We start from the raw sequence: 19,489 nt of genomic DNA, 5'->3' as shown, positions 1-19,489 counted from the left end.
CAACCAGAACAGTACATGGTACTGTAATTGAAGTCTAATCAATTGAGACCGGTTTGAGACAGGTTTAACATAGCTTCCCCAGTAATTTCAGCAAGAAGCACCCTGCCAGGGCTAATATTCCATTCCTAAGTGCAAAACCCAAAACTAAGCCCAAACTAAACTCGTCTCACCTGTTTGCTCCCAGCCCACATCCTTTAAAACCCTTCTTATTCATGTACTTATCTAAACCTCTTTTAAACATTGTAATTGTACCCACATCCACCACTTCCTCAGGAAGTTCATCCCCCATGCGAACTGCTCTGTGTAAAATATTTCCTAAATTTTTAAATCTCTCTCCTGTCATCTTTAAAATGTACCCCCTAGTTTTGAAATCCCCCATCGTAGGGAAAAGGCAACTATCATTAACTTTCATGTGTGAGTTTTAAGTCTCTATGACCCAAAGAGCTGTCATCATCACTGGTGGTCCTGCTAAGGTGTGTGGAGCATGGGACAATCTGAAGTTCTCACACAGGCCGTGCACATTTAAGCCAGCACATCCGCAAACTCAAGCCTAAACGTTTAAGTATCCATGCACTATCAAATATTGCCCACAGCTAATAAACAAATATTAGGCACTCATTGATCATCACTGGCTCTGAAAACGAAATAAGCTTTAATAGTATATGCAGAAAAAATTCAGAAAATATACATTAAATCTGAGATTTTGTTTAACTAACAGAACTTATTACAGGCCCTGACTATCAAATGAATTTAGTGATCAGTGGATGGTAAGTTTGAGAATGTGATCACCTTCCAATGCATTTCTGTTGTTTTTATGATGATGATTTTCTCTGATACTTTTTTTGTTTTCATTTCTCTCTTTCTTTTCTTCCTGTTTCTCCTCAGCACTCTTACAGTCCCATCATGTCTTTTATTTTTCCTCTTTCCTTTCAGCATTGTACTGTAGTTGTCAAGATACAGAATGGAGCTGCTGGGAAGGGACATGGTATCTGAGTGGTAATGTCATGGAACAAGTAATATGGGGTGGGGGTCCATGCCCTGGGAGACAAGATCAAATTCCACCGATTCAATTCAATTCGATTGAAAGCTAGTCTCAATGGCAATCGCTGTGAAACTGTCATTGAAAGTTGTAAAACCCTAATGTTATTCAGGGAAGGAAATCTGCCCTCGTTACCCAGTACCTGCCTGTGTGTGACTCTAAGTCCACAACATTGCGGTTGACTGTTCAACTGCCCTTTGAAACAGTGGTGAGCCACTAAGTTCAACATTGTTTTTACCTCTGCAATTGGGGGCAGCATAATGAATGCTGGCCTTGCCATTGATGCCCATATCCCCAGGAAAGAATACCTTTAAAAAGAAACTAACAATTGCAGGCAGCATTTTCCAGGGAGCTGCAGGAAAGTTGTGGTCTTCAGCAGGTTCCATCTCATTGTCAACCATTACTTATGTCACCTCAGCCGTACTTTCAAGCCTTTGTCTTCCCACTATCCTGCTGTCCTACTGACTTGTCACTTTTACTGTGCCTCCATTCACTGCATGATTACCCCCACAGACATTTTCCCTTGGGACTATTCAGGCCGACTGTTGTATTATCCCCACTTCCTGTCTCTATTCCCCCATGGACCCACCGTCTACTCTCTCCTTAATCCCACTCTACTCTTGATATCAAGTCAGCTGAGCTTTATGCAGAACCTTTGCCCCTAGGTTTTCATTGATCTTTGGCACATTGCTGTTTGAGGGGCTCAACTGAAAAATAGGAGAAAAGCACCAAATTTCCAGTATGCTTGTTCATAGCGATGATTCCAGCATTCTTTTGGAATGCAGATAGCCTCCCTTTGAAATCAAGGAAGGTTTATTGGGAAATCTTTTGTCAACTACTTTAGCAACTGTGATGCAAGTGTATGTCTTGCATAATATCATTGTAGTGAGGAATCTGACACAGGCATGATGCCCCTGAATGATACCCACACTGCTTGATTATTCTGTTCATAAAGGTCAGGCTGCATTGTCTGAGATCTTACCTTTAAGTATGGAATGATAAACATTTGATAAAATACACATTGGGCAGCAGAACTTCAAAATAAAGCAATGCCCAACAACAAGCCATTTCCATTTATAAAGACCAACTACACCTACCCACTCTTTCTCTATTCCCTCAGCCCTAACCCATCTAACCCAATAGTTGCTTTTTGACGATTTTCATTGACTGTTTGATTGTCCTTCCTATGTAACTTATTTCACAGCTCGATCAGCTTTTAGATGATAGGGTTCCTTGTGGAAAATATTTGTTCCTGTGGTTTGAGCCGCTCACCACAGAAAAACAATTTACTTGGATTAGTTTCGCCAGTTCACAGAGGTTCAGTCTTTTTCACTGAGTATTTCATTCAGATTGAAATGGCAGTCTCACACACACACAGACACACCACGCTCCTCAGTCAAGCCTTCCCCTTACCATCTTCCGTTGCCTTTCTTCATCCTTGAGTCGTGCCTGTAGTTTTCGCACCATCACTTGACGTTTCCACTCCGGGATGGGATCTCCCCTCTCATCATGAGTGGGCACCAGCAAATCAACATCGGTCGTGGTGACCTCATCCACAGGGAGTGACACAATTCTGTTCTCTTTTGACTGCTCTTCGGATGTTTGACTTTGGCTCTGTGAAAGAGGAGGGTACAACAAAATGCTTTAAGAAGTTTAGGACTGGGGGAGAGAGAAAGAGGGGGATTAGATTGATTTCCATCACTCAGTAATTCTGGCCTTTCTTCTCACCTTCTGTCATATGAGAAGCACTACACTATAAGGAACAATTGCATTTATGTAGCACCTTATTCCATCTCTTACAATTCCCCAAAGCACAGCACACAATGGATTAACTATGAAACTTCACACACATGTTAAATTGTAGACCCTCTTTTTTTGAGTAAATATTCAACCAGCAAGAGTGAAAAAAAGGAGAATGAGGTTAAAAGCTGGACCACTGAAGAATGAGCAGGATTAAAATCAAATCAGGTGATAATGAAAAGGGAAAAAAAGACAACTGGCCTACATGATATTTTGGCCATAGGTACGCTTGTATCATCCAGCCTCACTGGCATTTCTCCCCAGTTGCTCCCCTCTAGTCTCCTCCTTTGCCATCTCTTCTGCAACTGCTGAAATGTCAGTCTCGTAAGACCATAAGAAATAGGAACAGGAGTAGGCTGTTCAATCCCATTAGCCTTCTCCACCATTCAATAGAATTATTGCTTACCCAACATTCCTCATATCCATTTTCCTGCATTTTCCCCCAACCCTTGATTCCCCTACTGATCAAGAATCTCGGCCTTAAGTAGACACAAGGTCTCTGCAGCCAACCTTCTCTCCATGGCAAGGAATTCCAAAGACTCTCAACACTCTTGAGAGAAAAATTCCTCGTCACCTCAGTCTTAAACTCATAGACCTGTGAGTTTGACATAGGAGGTGGATAAGTTGTTGGAGGGGATTCTGAGAGACAGGATTTACATATATTTGGAGAGGCAAGGACTGATTGGAGTAGTCAGCATGGCTTTCTGCATGGGAAATTATGTCTCACAAACTTGATTGAGTTTTTTGAAGATATAAACAAAATGATTGAGGGCAGAGCGGTAGATGTTTTCAACATGGACTTTAGTGAGCCAATGACAAGGTTCCACATGTTATATCACATGGGATTCAGTGTGAGCTGGCCAATTGGATACAAAATTGGCTTGACGGATGGAGACAGAGGGTGGAGGTGGAGGGTTGTTTTTGGACTGGAAACCTGTGACCAGCAGTGGTGGGTCCACTTTCGCTTGTAATTGATATAAACGATTTGTATGGGAATGTAGGAGGCATGGTTAGTCAGTTTGTGGATGGCACCAAAATTCGTGGTATAGTCAACAGTGAAGAAGGTTCTCTGAGCTTATAAAGGAACCTTGATCAATTGGATCAATGGACTGATGAGTGGCAGATAGAGTTCAATTTTGATAAATGTTGAAGTATTGTATTTTGTTAAAACAGACAAGGGCAGGACTAATACACTTAAAGGTAGTGTCCTGCATAGTGTTGTCTAGGGGTTGACCTAGGGGTTCAGGTATAAAATGTATTGAAAATTGCATCACAGGCAGACAGGATGGTCAAGGAGGTGTTTAGCACACTTGCTTTCAATGTTCAGACGATTAAATATAGGAGTTGGGATGTCACGCTGAGGTTGTACAGGATGTTGGTGAGGCCACCTTTGGAGTCCTATGTACAGTTTTGGTCACCTTGCCAGAGGAAGGATATTATTAAATTGGAGAGGGTTCAGAAAAGATGCACCAGGCCGTTGCTGGCAATGGAGGGGTTGAGCTATGTGGATACATTGGATAGCTGGGGTATTTTTCACTGGAGCTTAGGAGATTGAGGGGTGACCTTATAGGGGTTTATAAAATCATGAGGGGCATAGATAAGCTGAATAGCAAAGGTGTTTTCCCTTGGGGAGGGGGTTGAGTTCAAAACTAGGAGGCATATTTTTAATGTGAGAGGAGAAAGATTTAAAGGGGACCTGAGGGACAACCTTTTCATACAAAGGGAGTTTGGTGTCTGGAATGAACGCCCAGAGGAAGTGGTAGATGCAGGTACAGTTACAACATTTGGAAAGGCACATGAATAGGAAAACAGTGAAGGATATGGCCAATCGCAGGCAAATGGGACTACTTGTGGAAAACTTGGTCACCATGGACGAGTTGGACCGAAGGATCTGTATCTATGAAGTATGACTCTATGGCTCTATAAATTGGTGCCGCTTTATTCTGAGACTATGCCCTCTGATCCTAGGCTCTCCCATGAGGAAAAACATCCTCTCAGTTCTTAGCGTGTCAAGCCTTTTAAGAATCTTATATGTTTCAAAAGATGACCTCTCATTCTTCTAAGTTCCAGTGAGTAGAGTCCCAACTTGTTTAACCTTTGCTCATAAGACAATCCCTTCATACAAGGGATCATCATCGTAAACCTTCTCTTGCATGCCTCAATGAAATGATATCTTTTCTTAAATGAAGGAATTAAAATTGCTCACAGTGCTCCAGATGTGGTCTCACCAGCAGCTTGTACAGTTGCGTAAGGCTTCCTTCCTCTTATACTGCAACCCCCTTGAAATAAGGGCTACCATTCCATTCACCTTCCTGATTACCTGCTGCTCCTGTGTGCTAGCTTTCTGTGCTTCGTGCACAAGTGCCCCCAAGTCCCTTTGTGTTGCAGCTTTCTGCAGTTTTCGTAAGATTAAAAAAAGTGCAGTTCTCCCTCCAGCTAATTCCTAAGCATTTGTTCCTTTGGTCAGTCTGGAACAAGTGAAATAACTTTGCAAGACATCAACTACAGGCTCGCATACATTCACTCACAACTTAATGTACATGTGCTGCAGTACTTAGTCTGTGCTTGCGCGGGTGTGTGTGTGTATTTGTCTGTGTGGGTCTTTGTGTGTGTATGAGCCTCTGTGCATATATTGTAGTATATCACGGTTTTGCAGAAGTTGAAAGAATCTTTCTTTAAATGACTTACTGTCTGAGCCACAGTCCCACCAAAACCTGTAGACTTTAGTGTCTTGCCTGACTTGAGCTCCGCAATGAGGGCTGCATAATTGTTTTCTTTGAGATATCCTGTGTCGAATGACTTCCCACCTGCAGAGAGAGAAAACAGAAGAGGTCTGGAGCTGAAGTAGGAACACAGTCTCAACCTGGCGACTCATGAGGCCTCCCATTAGCCTGGCCACAAGTAGTTGCAGCTTAGGCTGGGTTCAGGAGGCCTCACATCAGCCTGGTTCTAGGAGAGCTGCCATTAGCCTCACTGTGGGCAGCTTCACATCAGTCTGACCACAGAACACCTCACACCAAAGGTAATCACAGGAGGAATTCAAAGACATGGACTACCCATGGCAAAACAAAGGATACAGAGGTTTTGTTTTCAAATTATGTACCAATGCACCAGAGCTCTCCCATTTGTTGTTAGCTGTCAGTGGCATTCGCAAGTGGATTTTGCCACAACTTGATCCAATGAATTAAATAAAAACAAATAACTATGGATGCTGGAAACCTGAAACAACAACAGAAATTACTGGAGAAACTCAGCCGGTCTGGCCCTAGACTATGGAAAGATGGCAGGGTTTACGTTTCGAGTACAGTGACCCTTCTTCAGAACTGATGGTAGCTTGGACAAGGTGGCATGAATGTTGAAGACAGATGGGTGGTGTTTGGTTGGGGTGGGTGGGGAGGCAGGAGAGAAGTGACTGGATAGGGGGAGGTGTGGCTCTGAGAAAGAGAGAGAACAACAGGATAAAGAGATGGATGATAGTATGCCAGGGAGAAAGAAAAGCTGTTGATGGGGATCATATGTTGGTGAGAGTGGGTTGGCTGTGTTGATAGCAGCCTGGTGACATGTGTGCCAAACTGACAATCTCAAGCTTAATCCTTCTTTAAGTCATAGGGCAGGACAAGTCAAATCTGTTTTACATCTGCAAGTGTATTCAGCTTAGACTCAGGCAAGGAAGCTACAAGCATTCAATGGTGAGTGATAATGGCAGGCTAACTGAGACCGACAGTGCGTTGCATTGCAGCTTAGTGTGCGCTCAGTTAGCTGCCCAGTTGTTTTGTGATGCAGTGACACCAACAGTGCAGTTCAATTCACGCACTCAGCTGAAGTCACCATGAAGGTTCTGCTTACTCAACCTTATCTCTAGCCTGAGGCACGGTGACCCGCAGGTTAAACCATCACCAGTTATCTCTCTCCAAAAAGAGAGCAACACCATGGTCCTCTGGGACTACGGCGACATTATCTTTCCCTTTCCCTTAGCTGAGCAGAGGAAGAATCTGAGTCAGACAGAGACAAAGGGAGTTGAGCACTGATCCTACTCACCACTTGGGTTTGGATGGTTCTGCCTTGGTAACTCAGGGGCTGCTGGTTTAAGGGGTGATAGTGGTGGGGCTGCTGGCAGCTGCTGTGGAGATATTTGAGTGGGTTTCACCAGAATTGTATTCTGAAATGAAATCAGATGCAGAATGAGACAGTACACTTGTTATGACAGCACAACCCTTGACAGGACAAGATCTGTAAGCGACAAGACTATCTGTAAATCTCTGTGTGAACGAATCCATCCATTAAGTTCATTCAATGACAGCACTGGCTACTATAAACAGTTTGAAAACATTAAATTGGCAATGAATGCTGACTGCATTTACACACACACACACACACACATATATACAGATACACATACACATACACACAGACACATATATACAGACAAACAGACATATATACAGATACAGACACACACACATGTACACATACACACAGACACACATATACAGACACACATATACAGATACTCACACATACGTACACACAGACACATTGTACAGACACATATACACATGCATACTGACTTGTCTGCCCCCTGCACCCTCACAGACTTGAACTTAAACCCGCTTTGTCTAAGCCCAGGGAACGCAATCAACACAAGGTATCTCCTGATTAGAAGAGGTCAGTAAATATAAACATATGAACAAGAAACATGAATAGTCTTCAATACTGATCCACCATTCAATATGGTCATGGTTGCTCTGATTTTAACATCTCCTCTACATTCCTGAATACTCCTGACCATCTATCATGAGGACACTGTGGAAGTCTGGTTACAGAGTTGACCTTTTAAAGATCCAGCTGGAAGCCCCCTTCCTACCTTGCCATTCTCCATTCCTTTCTGAAAGTCACGTGACTCCCTGCGGCCCTCGTTGATGGATCTGTAGTAGTCACTGTCGCTCTGCTGCCTCACAATGCTCTTTGTTTTCCGGAACGATTCGTGTCTCTGAACAGAAGCTGGAGGGTCATCTGGTACTGGCTGGAATTGAAGGAGAAGCCAGAGCTCAACATTAACCTGCAGCCAAACCATCAGCTAAAAATCTAATAGTAATTAACAGCAATATTAACCAGTACAGGAGGGTGGTACACAACCATGACAGCCATTTTTAATGTGCTCATAACATTGAAAAAGGTGCTTCATTGAAGCCAAAGATATTCTTCTCTCTTTCCCCCCTTTCTCCTGTATATGATTTTACCTTCTTCACAGCCTTTGGACGTACCGCTGACTTTGTTTCTGGCACCCAATGTATTGCTTTAGTGAAGTTTTTATTTATGCATATGAAGTGGACACCTTCTGGCAAGACCTATTGCATTGCCAATCCCTAATTGCCTTTGAGAAGATGGTTGTGAGCTGCCTTCAAATCAGAGGTTTTAAAGTATGGAAAGAGGCCCTTTGGCCCATCATGGTCTTGCTGTTCATTAAACATCCACCTATTCCAATCCAGCCATGTACGCTGTAGTGTATCACGTGTTCATCTAATTAGTTCTATCACCATTTTAGACAGTGCGTTCCCTCTTGATTACAGCTGAGAGGCTTGCTAGGCTAAGTTGCAGGACAGTCAAGAGTCAACTATATTGTTGTGAACTTGGAGACTTGGTTAGTCTGACAGACTTCCTTACCCAATCAATATTAGGGTACACTTGCTGTCGTTTCATGGTCATCATTGCTCATACAACTGTTAAAGACAGCAGTGCTAACCACTGAGCCACTTTGCCACTCTAAATGGAATGTACAAAGTTAAAAATCACACAACACCAGATTATGGTCCAGATTTAATTGGAAGCACTAGCTTTCAGAGTGCTGTTCTTTCATCAGATGGCTGTGAAGTACGCAATTGTAAGACACAGAATTTGTAGCAAAAGTTTACAGTGTGATGTAACTGCAATTATTCATTGAAAAATACCTTGATTGTTTGTTAAGTCTCTCATCTGTTAGAATGATCATGTTAGTTTCACTTCTTTCATAAGTAAATCACAAAACTTTTGTTTAAAAGTTAAATTCTCAGGTTAACTGTAACAATTGGTGTCAGCGCAGATAAGATGTTGCGATGTTGAAGGTGTTAGCACCCCTATGTTCCCTGTCTGTGCCATAATGTTCAGACTGATTCTAATCTAAAATGTGAGTTAACAGAGTCTTACATTGATTCATGCAGTTTTTGAGCAAAGTACAATGTAACACTGCAAGTACAAATTCACCCCACAAACATATATGTGCGTGTATGTGTGTGTTTATGTACACCCACGCTCACTCATTTACATCAAATCAGTGTACTGTCACATACTCAGTCTCACACACACTTACACCCACAAAGATGGGATACAGATAATGACAGTGCAATTCTCCCTGAGGATTCTGAGCTCCACGCTCTATGCCATGCGGGGACAAAAGGTTTCAGCCCGAAACATTGACTTTCCTGATCCTCGGATGCTGACTGACCTGCCGTGTTCTTCCAGCTTTACATCTATCGACTAATGACAATTCACTTTCAGTAACTTCAATCTTTGATAAATGACCTCCAGCCTCATTTCTGATGAAGGGCTCCAGCCCGAAACGCCGATTTTCCTGCTCCTCGGATGCTGCCTGACTTGCTGTGCTTTTCCAGCAACACACTCTCAACTCCAGTCTCCCATGTGGCAGCCCAATGGTTTCTTGAATAGATTGAATGCTTTAAAGTTCAAATGACGATGTGTAAAGCAAAGTAGGAGGATTCGTATCATGAAGTACCTTGGAGGTTCCCTTTCTAGTAAAGTTTCAAACGGGAATAGTTTACATACTCTGGCTGCTTGATGACTTACAGCTTGTTTCAGTGTCTGGTTCTCTGACTGGGTGATGACTGAAGACTCTGACAAGTCTATTCGGTGCTATGGAGATAGGGTACTGTCCCCAAAACTGTTTTGATCACATGACTACTAGGTTAACGTGTCTATGGCGCACATTATCTATTTTGGATGGGAGAAACCTTCACGAAGCAGTGGGAAGTTGCTAGTATCATTACATTTTGACCTTTCCTTTTGGCCGGTATGAAATATGGAAACAGGTAGTCTGGAAGCTCTACTGTCTTTAAGTGTTGATCCATCCTTAAATAATGATGCATCTGGATTTCACCAGATAGCTGGGAGGTGCCCTTGCTGATGTCTATTTTTAATTAGACAATCACTAGAGTATAGACCATAATCAAAAGTCACATGATTTGTGGCAGCTATTTTAATGGCTTGCTGTATCTAATTTTTACGTGTTGAATAAAAATTCATAATAGGACATACCTGTACTAGGCACGACACTAACTTTTTATTGTAGATTTCAATTAAACTTGGGGTACCTGGGGGAAGGGGTGATGTTATGGAGCCCGTGGTGGGAATTGTGAGTAATTAACAATTAGTATTCATTAGTAATAAGTTATTCTTTTTTAAATTAGACATGATGAGAAACCTTGATTTTCAGCTTGTGGATTGCAATGTTGAGATGAAGCCAACATCGCAATCCACAGGCTGAAATTGTGGATTCACCAGTTTCCCCATTTCCCCTCCCCCATCTCATCCACGATCCAACCCTCCAACTCGGCACCGCCCTCTTGAACTGTCCTACCTGTCCACCTTCCTTCCCACCTATCCACTCCACCCTCCTCTCCGATCTATCACCTTCACCCTCACCTTCATTTACCTATCACATTCCTGGCTACCTTTCCCCCAGACCCAGACCCCTCCCATTTATCTCTCAGCCCACTTGGGCCATTCCCCATTCCTAATGAAGAGCTTATGCTCGAAATGTCAACTCTCCTGCTTCTCGGATGCTGCCTGACAGGCTGTGCTTTTCCAGCACCACACTCTTTGACTCTGATCTTCAGCATCTGCAGTCCACACTTTCTCATAATGTCAGACTATGTCCTTTACCTTGGACAGAAGGAAAGGCTAGCTGAAGCTACAAACAAACTGGCCACTAGCATGGACATCCAATAAAATATGAACAAAAAGCATGACATTATTTCTCCCACGATTAAGGAAATATGCCTAGCTCCCCTATAACAATTAATATGTGTTAACCATGAGGAGAACCAATACATTTAGTTCCCTGACTCAGCTTTCTCAACAAATAATGCTGACACACATATGAATAAACTGAAAACAATGCATTGTTGAAATAATTCCAAGTGAAATTTAATTTTGAGTCACACTGGTATCATCTTTGTGTTTTAAAGTCTTAGATTAATGGCAATGGGTTTGGGCAGGCAAGTTGTGTTTGTGATCAGAGCTCCTTTGTTTGACCAGGGGCCTCCATCTATAACTGTGTTATCAATAGATGGTACAATGAAATGCTTTCTCCACGTGATCACGTCACCCGTGTACACCACCAACACTTTACATTTTATTGTAGTTGCATTAGAAAGGAGATTAAACATTTGAATCTTTGACCATAAGATATAGGAACAGACATAATCCCATCGAGCCTGCTCCACCTTTCAATCAGAACATGGCTGACCTGATAATCCTCAACACCACTTTCTTGTTTTTTCTCACCTGTGATTCCCTTTCTGATTAAAAATCAGCCTTGACTTTACTGAATGACCCAACCTCAACAGCTCTCTGTGTTAAGAATTCCACCAATTTTCTACCCCTCTGAGAGAAGGAATTCCTTTGGGGTTTGTCTAACTCAGAGGATTGCAGATGTTCCATCATTAATCGCTGTAAGGCTGAGATTGAGAATTTTCTTTGGTCTCTCAGTAAATCAAGTGATGGAGGAGAGGGCAAGAAAGTAAAGTTCAAGTGAAAGATCATTAATTATTACACAGAATGGTAGAGCAGGTTTGAGGGGCCTGAAGTGAATGGATCTTGGGTGAAAATCCTCTGATGTTTGAAGTAATAATTAGCATAAAGGAAACTCCAATTCAACTTCATTTTATGGTCCATATGGAAATACATTTTGAGTACATTGTTAAAAGAATTACATGTAATTGAATAATAACAATGAAAGACGAGAGTCACCCTTTCGCAAAAATATAATTTTAATAAAATATCTATGGTTGGGGTTATTGGAAGTTAACATTTTAGATCCAGGACATCTCTGTATGCATTCCTCAGGTTAGTGCCCTAGGCTCAACCAACTGCAGTTGCTTCATCAATGATGTTCCCTCCATAATAAGGTTACAAGTGGGGATGTTTGCTGATGACTGTACAGAATTCAGCACCATTCACTGATACGGAAAGACTCCATGTCTAAATGCAACAACAGCTGAACAATATTCAGATTTAGGCAAGTGGCAAGTAACATTTGCAGCAGGCAAGTATCAAGCCATGACCATCTCGAACCAAAGAGAATCTAATCATCTTCCTTTGACATCAATGGTGTTACCATCACGGAATACTCCACAATCAACATCATGGGGGCTACCATTGACCAGCAACTGAATTGGATTAGCCACACAAATACTGTGGTTGTAAGACTGGTTAGAAGCAAGGAATCCTGCAACAAGTAACTCCCCTCCTGATTCCCCAAAGCTGGACCAATGTCGACAAGACAGAAATCAGGAGTGTAATGGAATACTCTCTTATATCATGAATGCAGCTCCAATAGCACTCAAGAAGCTTGATACGAGGGCAAAGAGGTCCATTTGATTGCCACCTCCCCTTTGATCACCCCTGTGGCAGCAGTGTGTACTATCAAAAAGATACAATGCAGGAACTCACCATATCCAACTTTGACAGCACCTTCCAAATCCACAAGCTCTGTTGTATCAGGTAATTGTTTTAGAGGTCTCTGTCCACTTCTGTCACATACAGTCTTAGGTGGAGTTAAAGAGATCTACTCTAGCTTTTGGAGGGAACTGATGTGTCTGTACCAGCTTCCTAAAGTCCCAGTAATAAGGCCCAGCTAACAGTGGTTGTACATATTGCTATCATGCAGTGACTCTTGTTTTCTAAGAACATTGTCTCTTTTGAAGACACCCTACAGAGGTGTACCCTCAACCACTGGTTACTTGATTTACCCAAGACAAAGGGTTTCAGAACAACCTCAAAAAATCCTTAATTTCACATATTTGATGTATTTGTCACCTCTACCTGTATCAGAGATGATCATCTGGAAAAATACTCTAATCTCTAGTACCATGAAGGGCAAAGGCAGCAGATACATCGGAGCACTACCAACTGTAAGTTCAAGTCACTCACTATCCTGAGTTGGAACTCTGCCTCATTTCTTCTCTATCGCTGGTTCAAAAGGATGGAAATCCCTTCTTGGTTGTGTCTACCCAATGGACTGTAGTGACTCAAGAAAGCAGCTCCCCAGGATTTTCTCAATAGCAATATTAGGGATGGTCAATTAGTGCTGGCCGAGCCAATATTATAGACTTGCCTGTTCACAGTATTCCTGAACCACACAATGCTTGTCAGGTAGACAGTGCTCATCACCCACTTGGTTCTCATCTACAAAGCAGATGAACGAGCATGTGATAGATTATTTCTGGAACCAACCATTCACTGGTGTGAATCTTCTCACCATGTACTTGTCCCTGATGGCAGTTAGAGGGAAGGCTCCCAGGATTTGCAGACAGGTTGCCCACATTACCTGAGGTGGCACTGATGTACATCCCTGCCACAGAGCTGCCAACAGTCTGACCCAATTTCAGTTGCAATACTCACGTTCTTCAGCTGTGCACCATTTAAGGCCCTTACTTTGACAACTGTTGAACTCTCGGATGAAGTCAGCATCGTTCGACTCGCTGATATGAAATGTTAAACTGACTGAATAAAAGCTGAATGCTTTCTAAGTGAGCAACCTCTTGGTGTATTACTCCATATGCTACAGCGGCTGTTTGCATTCCCACATCCCCTGTGTTTTGGAGTCATCTCAGCTATGAGGGTTGCAATGCTAGTTTATGAAGCTGCAATTAGTAGTCACTCAATTATTTAAGGTCGGTTCAAGTGACGAATTAGATCATCAACCGTAAGTCAGTTAGGAGCAATTTATTAAAGCTATTGTGCTGGGCTGCCATCTCCCTGCTCTGCATCACTGCTCTCCTCTTCTCTTGTGTCACTCTGAGACAATGCAAGGGATTTTAAATAAACTAGATTGCTTCCCACTTAAGTGATGGTCCCTGTTACCCCCCAATAATCAAGCCAGGTGCCGATTGACTCCCATCTACGTGACCAAACAACCAAAAACAATACAGGGACTCTTGTAGCACACTGGTAGCATCCTGACCCCTAGGCCAGGAGGCCAGGGTTCAAGGTCCATCGGCTCCAGATGTGGGTCATAACAGGTTGATCAGAAATATCCATAAAAGCAACATTCTGCCCATGTGGCTCTCTTGCAACACTGTGGTAGTGTTCCCACTCCATGAACCTGGTTGGCCTGGGTTCAAGTCCCACTAGAGGTGTGTAATAACATCTCTGGACCAGTTGATTAGAAAAATAGGTTAAATTAAAAAACAACCCAAATACAAACCCAACATTGCAAGTGCTCCTGCCACAGCCTTCTCTAGAAATGGCAGTGATATGAAGGCCTGACCAATCAGATCACAATTGTCCATATTGGATTTTAAAACTCTCTTACAGTATGGTATCACAGAACATGGCCGAAGCCGCTAACTTCATGGAAGATAGATATTAATCAGCAAAAACAATCAAATTCAATCCAGCAATCCCAGTTCGCTTTCCAATATCTGATACTTCTGCACCTCTCCAATTCTGGTCTCTTGTTTATCCCCAAATTGAATGGTCCAAACTTCCAAACCACAATGCATAAAAACCTCCTCAGCACAGAGAGATGTAGAGAGAATCAGCATATTCCGTTTTTTACAGTTGTAGCTGCTGTCTGTTATGTTTAAATGTCCAGTGTGAAGATAGGTAATGGAGACTGGCTCAGTGGGAAAGCTGGGGAGTTAAGTGGATTGGATGAATGAGATAAAGGGGAGAAGTAGGGAGGATGGCAAATGGGTGAGGTCGGGCCTGGAATAGAGGTATATCAGGGCCCAATAACCAGGGTCTGGTGCTGTAGGATCCTGCTGTACCCATGACATTGTAATCTGGAGGCAGAGCCAAGAAACAACACCAGGACCTTACCTGGGTGAAGTGGTAAGTGGATGAGTGGGTAGGTGGGTTACAGGTTGAATCAGGAAGGGTTGTCAGGTCAGAGACCAATTAGATGGGGGGGGGGGGGGGGGGGGGGGGGGGGGGGGGGGGGGGGGGGGGAGCAGAGTGGGTGTTGGAGGGGGCAAGGTGTGCAATTCAGCATGGAATAACCCAGGACATTAGCACAATGTTCTGGGGAACTGGGAAATTTCCTGTCAGAGGTTTAAATTCCCAGACAATTCCAATGGAGTCATTGCATCAGGAATTCTGAGGAGTTCCATAGTGCAGTTTGGTCTGGTTTTAACCCTCTGGAGACGGGAAGATCTGGGTGTCTACACCAACAGCAGTCATGCGTTCTGTTCACTATTGGCTGATTCTTGTGGAATTCCACCTTGAAGCCTCTCCACCTTATTTGCCTCCTGAAAACAAATCTGAAGCATACATCCTTGACTAAGTCTTTGCCATATATCCCAATCTCTTCCTATGTGGCTCAGTGTCCAATTGTGATTGTAACACCCTTGCGCAACACTTTGTGACAGGCCATTACATTCAGTGCTATTTATAAATAGTTATTGTTGTTGTAGTTCAGTCATATAGAGGTGGGCTCCAACCCTACAGCAGAAATTTGAACATATTATCCAGGCAGACAGACCTGTCCAGCTTTCAGGTGGTGTTGCACTTTCAGGTGAGATGTTAATTTTAGGACTTATCTTCACTCTCAGCTTGAGGATCCCATGGCACTAGTTATAAAAGAACAGGACGGTTCTCGCGATCTGATCCTTGTCTACCCTGGATCTAAAATGTCTCTAAAAACTTAATTTGGTCAGCAAACCTCTGTTGTATGTAGATTGATTCTCATGTTTCCTATATAGCATTTGTGATCACATTTCGAAAGAAATTAATTAGGACTACACTGATTTGAGATCTCTTGAGGTTGTGAAAGAGGGAATATAAATAAAGCCTTTTGGAGAGCAGTTCCAGTCACTCAACACCCCAGACCTTGCTGAAGTACATTGGCAATGTTTCAGTTTTTAAATTCTGATCCTTGTTTACAGATCTCTCCACAGTCTCAGCCCTTCTTTTGCTTGTAAGCTCCTCCAGCCCACATCGCTCTCCTCCAGTTCACACCTCTTGCATCACCCAGATATGAATTTCTCTACTCTTGGCGATTCAACCTTTAGCTTCTCTTAAACCTCTTTGCCTTGTGAACTCTCATTCAAAATATTTCATGAAACTTCTCTTCGTCCAAGATGTTGTGTACATGTCCCAATGTCTCCTTATACGACTATGTCAAATTTGTTCAAGCATTTTCCTGAGAGAACTCTTTGGGCTAGCCGGCTACAGTGACAGCAACACACAAATATTGTTGTACCTGAAAAATGGGCCTGAGATTCCTGTGGGTTATATGCAAGACTGGAATAAATATTTTCACTCCTGTGTGCAGTGGCTGGGGTTTTCCACCTTACTGTGGGGACTGGCGAGATGCTTTCATGCCAACTGACCCCAATGCTGTCTTCATGAGCACAGTTATCTACACAGTGTAGCAAGGGCCACCTTTTAGAATGAAGCCTTGGAGTGTTGGAGTCCTGCACTCACGGTCCAGCTTACAAGAGTTCACTCGGGGTTCAAGCGGGCATCAAATGCAGAACTTTCCAATGGTAAATGATTCAGTCATGAAGCGACTTTTGGATGCCTTTAACTTTCATATACGGCACTAACCAGGACTGCATGCGCCTCGTTCCGAGAATCCAAGCGATTTGAACCTGCCTGCATAAATTACTAATCAAGTTCCAGTCATGTTGTTTTAGCTGATTTTTCCATGTGTCACTTTACCGTGCGGCGGCCCATTCACACTCAAGGGGGACCCAGTTCATAAAGGCACTGAGCAATTCACAAAGGACGTCAGCACAGGATCAGGGAAAGCAGGTCAAGGCAGCTGCAGTGCTTGCACATTTGGTATCACTCCAGCCTGTCATTCCCCTGTGTCTCCAGTTCACTAGTTCCAAATTGGCATGATGCAAAGCCTGCCATTTCTCCTCCTTTCAAACAGAAAATGAAACAGTGGCGGATCAATGGAAAATCCAATCTTTAATTCCAGTTATTTACAATGAAATAGTCTCAATGCAGTGGTTAAAAGGATTGAATCCAGCAACTGGCAGTGATTGTTTCTGTGGTCACTCTGTCTGAGCACTGTAATCCTATAGGTATTCCATGTTTAATGAGGAATGTGATCTGCTTGTTACATCCTGTTTGCTTGTGTAGCTATTCAGTAAATACAGAGCTTAAAGGAGTGCAATAATATTTGCCATGAAAACTGTGGTATATTCTGCCACTTCCTTCAATGCAGATTGTATCCAAAAACATTCAATTGCCCACAAGGAACAGATGCATAAAGGCAAACCACCTCTTCAATTGAGTTGAAACAGTAGCCTCTCTAGCTACCAGCATTGGTCAGAGACAGTTCACTCACCCTCTGAGTCAAAAGGCCATAAGGGTCCATTTCCAATCCAGGACAGTAAACAAGGCTGGGCAAAAGTGAGGACTGCAAATGCTGGAAACCAGAGTAGAGATCAGAGTGGTGCTAGAAAAGCACAGCAGGTCAAGCAGCATCTGAGGAGCAGGAAAATCGACAAAAGCCCTTCATCAGGAATGGAGGGCTGTCATCAGCAAACAAGGCTGACACACCAGCACAGTATTGTGGGAGTGCTGTATTGTTGGAGCTTCCATCTTGTAGATGAGATGTCAGCCCCTCAGTCCTTTTAGAGGGTTGCAAAAGAACCACTGGCACTATTTCAAAGAAAAGGCAAGTTTACCCCAAATGCTAACATCTATTCTATAAACAACATTAAAATCTGGTCATTGCACATCACCCATTGTGGGATCCTTCTGTCTGCAATTTAACTCCTGCGTTCCTACGTTACGACAGTGACTACTTCAAAAGTACTTCATTGGTTTGAGGTTGTGGGACGTGCAATATAATTACAACGTTTTCTTTCTATGGAATAAAGGGACTGTTTCCACACTGTAGGGATTCAATAATAATAAAAAAAATTTGGCCAGCATTCAGACTCCAATATTAACTGTGAGCTAGCGAGGTTGTAAGTGAGCAGGAGGACAGGTAAAAAAGGGGAGAGAGAGGATGCCTGCAGTTATTGGCCCTGCCCCAAAGATACAAAGTACTGTAGTTGCTGCCTTTAAGGATAAAGATGTCATTTGGCTGTGTCTATTCTGTTTTTAGTGATGTTGATCGAGGGATAAATATTGGGCAGAACACTGGAGAGAATACTCGTGCTCATCTTTGAATTATGTCACAGGATGTTTATCGTCTACCTGAGAGGTCAGACAGGGTCTTGGCTCAATCTCTCAGCCATCAAGTGTGGAGGCAGTACCTTACTCTGACACCAATTAACATCTAGACTTAAACATGTTGCAGCATAGGTCACAGCATAGAGCTGATTTTCTCTTCCCACTAGCCTTCCCACTGAGCTCCATTTGTAATGTAGGTATTTGTCCTGTACATTTTCTGCGATTCAACAGAGAATTGCCTGGGCCACACATTGAAGCACAAGACAGACACAATCAATTTAAAAAAAAACATAGCAGCTACAATTCACCTTTAACTTTCCTTTCAGCTCAGTGTCAGATCCAATGGGACATCCTGGACTGAAGGGGGTTCACTTAGTCTGGGGCTACACAGCTTTTCTATCTCAGTCATAGCAGGTAAAGGAATGATTTGTTCTATCTGTTTACTGTACGGTTCCCATGTGCCTTAGTATCTGCTTGCATGCCTGCACCCCTTCACTTTGTGTGAGCTAATATCTTTCCTCATTGTCTCTTGTCACTAGGACTGTGTTACCCTGGCTCTTTTTCACACAAAGGCGGTGAGTAAGTGTCCAGCTAACTCTTTGTGTCAGGTGTCATTGATATTGAACCAACTCAAACAATTTTACACCACCGATTCCCTTCCTGACAAGGACAATAAAGCAAAGATCTATTGAACTGAACTGCCCTCGGGCCTGAAAACTGAACCTGGTGATCTTACAGCAATTGAAAACACAGATCATGGAACATGGAATGACTGAAGGGTAAGTGGATAGCCAGCATGATAGCACGCTGTACAATAGATAGATTCTTTGATTCACAACGATCACACATTTGTAAACAAAACCTTTCTTCGTAGCATTTTATTTTCTCTATATCACCCTGAATTAAAGAACTGATCTTGATGACAGAGATTAACATCTCACCATGCCTGGATTACTTCATGAGGTATTGCAAACATCTGTTATTGTTTTATGGGTTTGAGTTTTGGTTGGTTAGAATTGATAGACGAGGCTAGGCTGTCAGTACACTTTGCCTTTCATTAAACATTGTCTACCAGGATATACAGAACAAGACTGGACACACGACTTCACATCGAACCATCACTTGGTGGACTGTTGTCATATGATCTTACATCATGGATTATGTAGACTATACATATTTAAGATGAATTCTTCCCACCACATCTCCCTCAAGACTCTGACTTCATTTAATACAGAA

At 42.8% G+C, this 19,489-nt stretch overlaps 1 protein-coding gene across 1 annotated transcript in view; it reads right to left on the bottom strand.

Moving 5' to 3' along the window:
* The window catches only part of LOC122555768 (espin-like protein), a 70,830-nt gene that overhangs the window by 11,931 nt on the left and 39,410 nt on the right, over window positions 1-19,489 (bottom strand). The window contains exons 6-9 of the mRNA XM_043701884.2: window positions 7,704-7,862; window positions 6,878-6,998; window positions 5,528-5,646; window positions 2,453-2,653 (exon numbers count right to left, since the gene is read on the bottom strand). Coding sequence (XP_043557819.1) covers window positions 2,453-2,653; window positions 5,528-5,646; window positions 6,878-6,998; window positions 7,704-7,862 — 600 coding nt within the window. The remainder of the gene's footprint in view (window positions 1-2,452; window positions 2,654-5,527; window positions 5,647-6,877; window positions 6,999-7,703; window positions 7,863-19,489) is intronic.

This window comes from Chiloscyllium plagiosum, unplaced genomic scaffold, assembly GCF_037043375.1.
Source record: "Chiloscyllium plagiosum isolate Xiang-an unplaced genomic scaffold, Cpla_swu_hap1 HiC_scaffold_13, whole genome shotgun sequence".
Lineage (NCBI taxonomy): Eukaryota > Metazoa > Chordata > Chondrichthyes > Orectolobiformes > Hemiscylliidae > Chiloscyllium > Chiloscyllium plagiosum.
The sequence above is the reverse complement of the archived record's forward strand: the minus strand, read 5'-3'. Positions and strand labels throughout refer to the sequence as shown.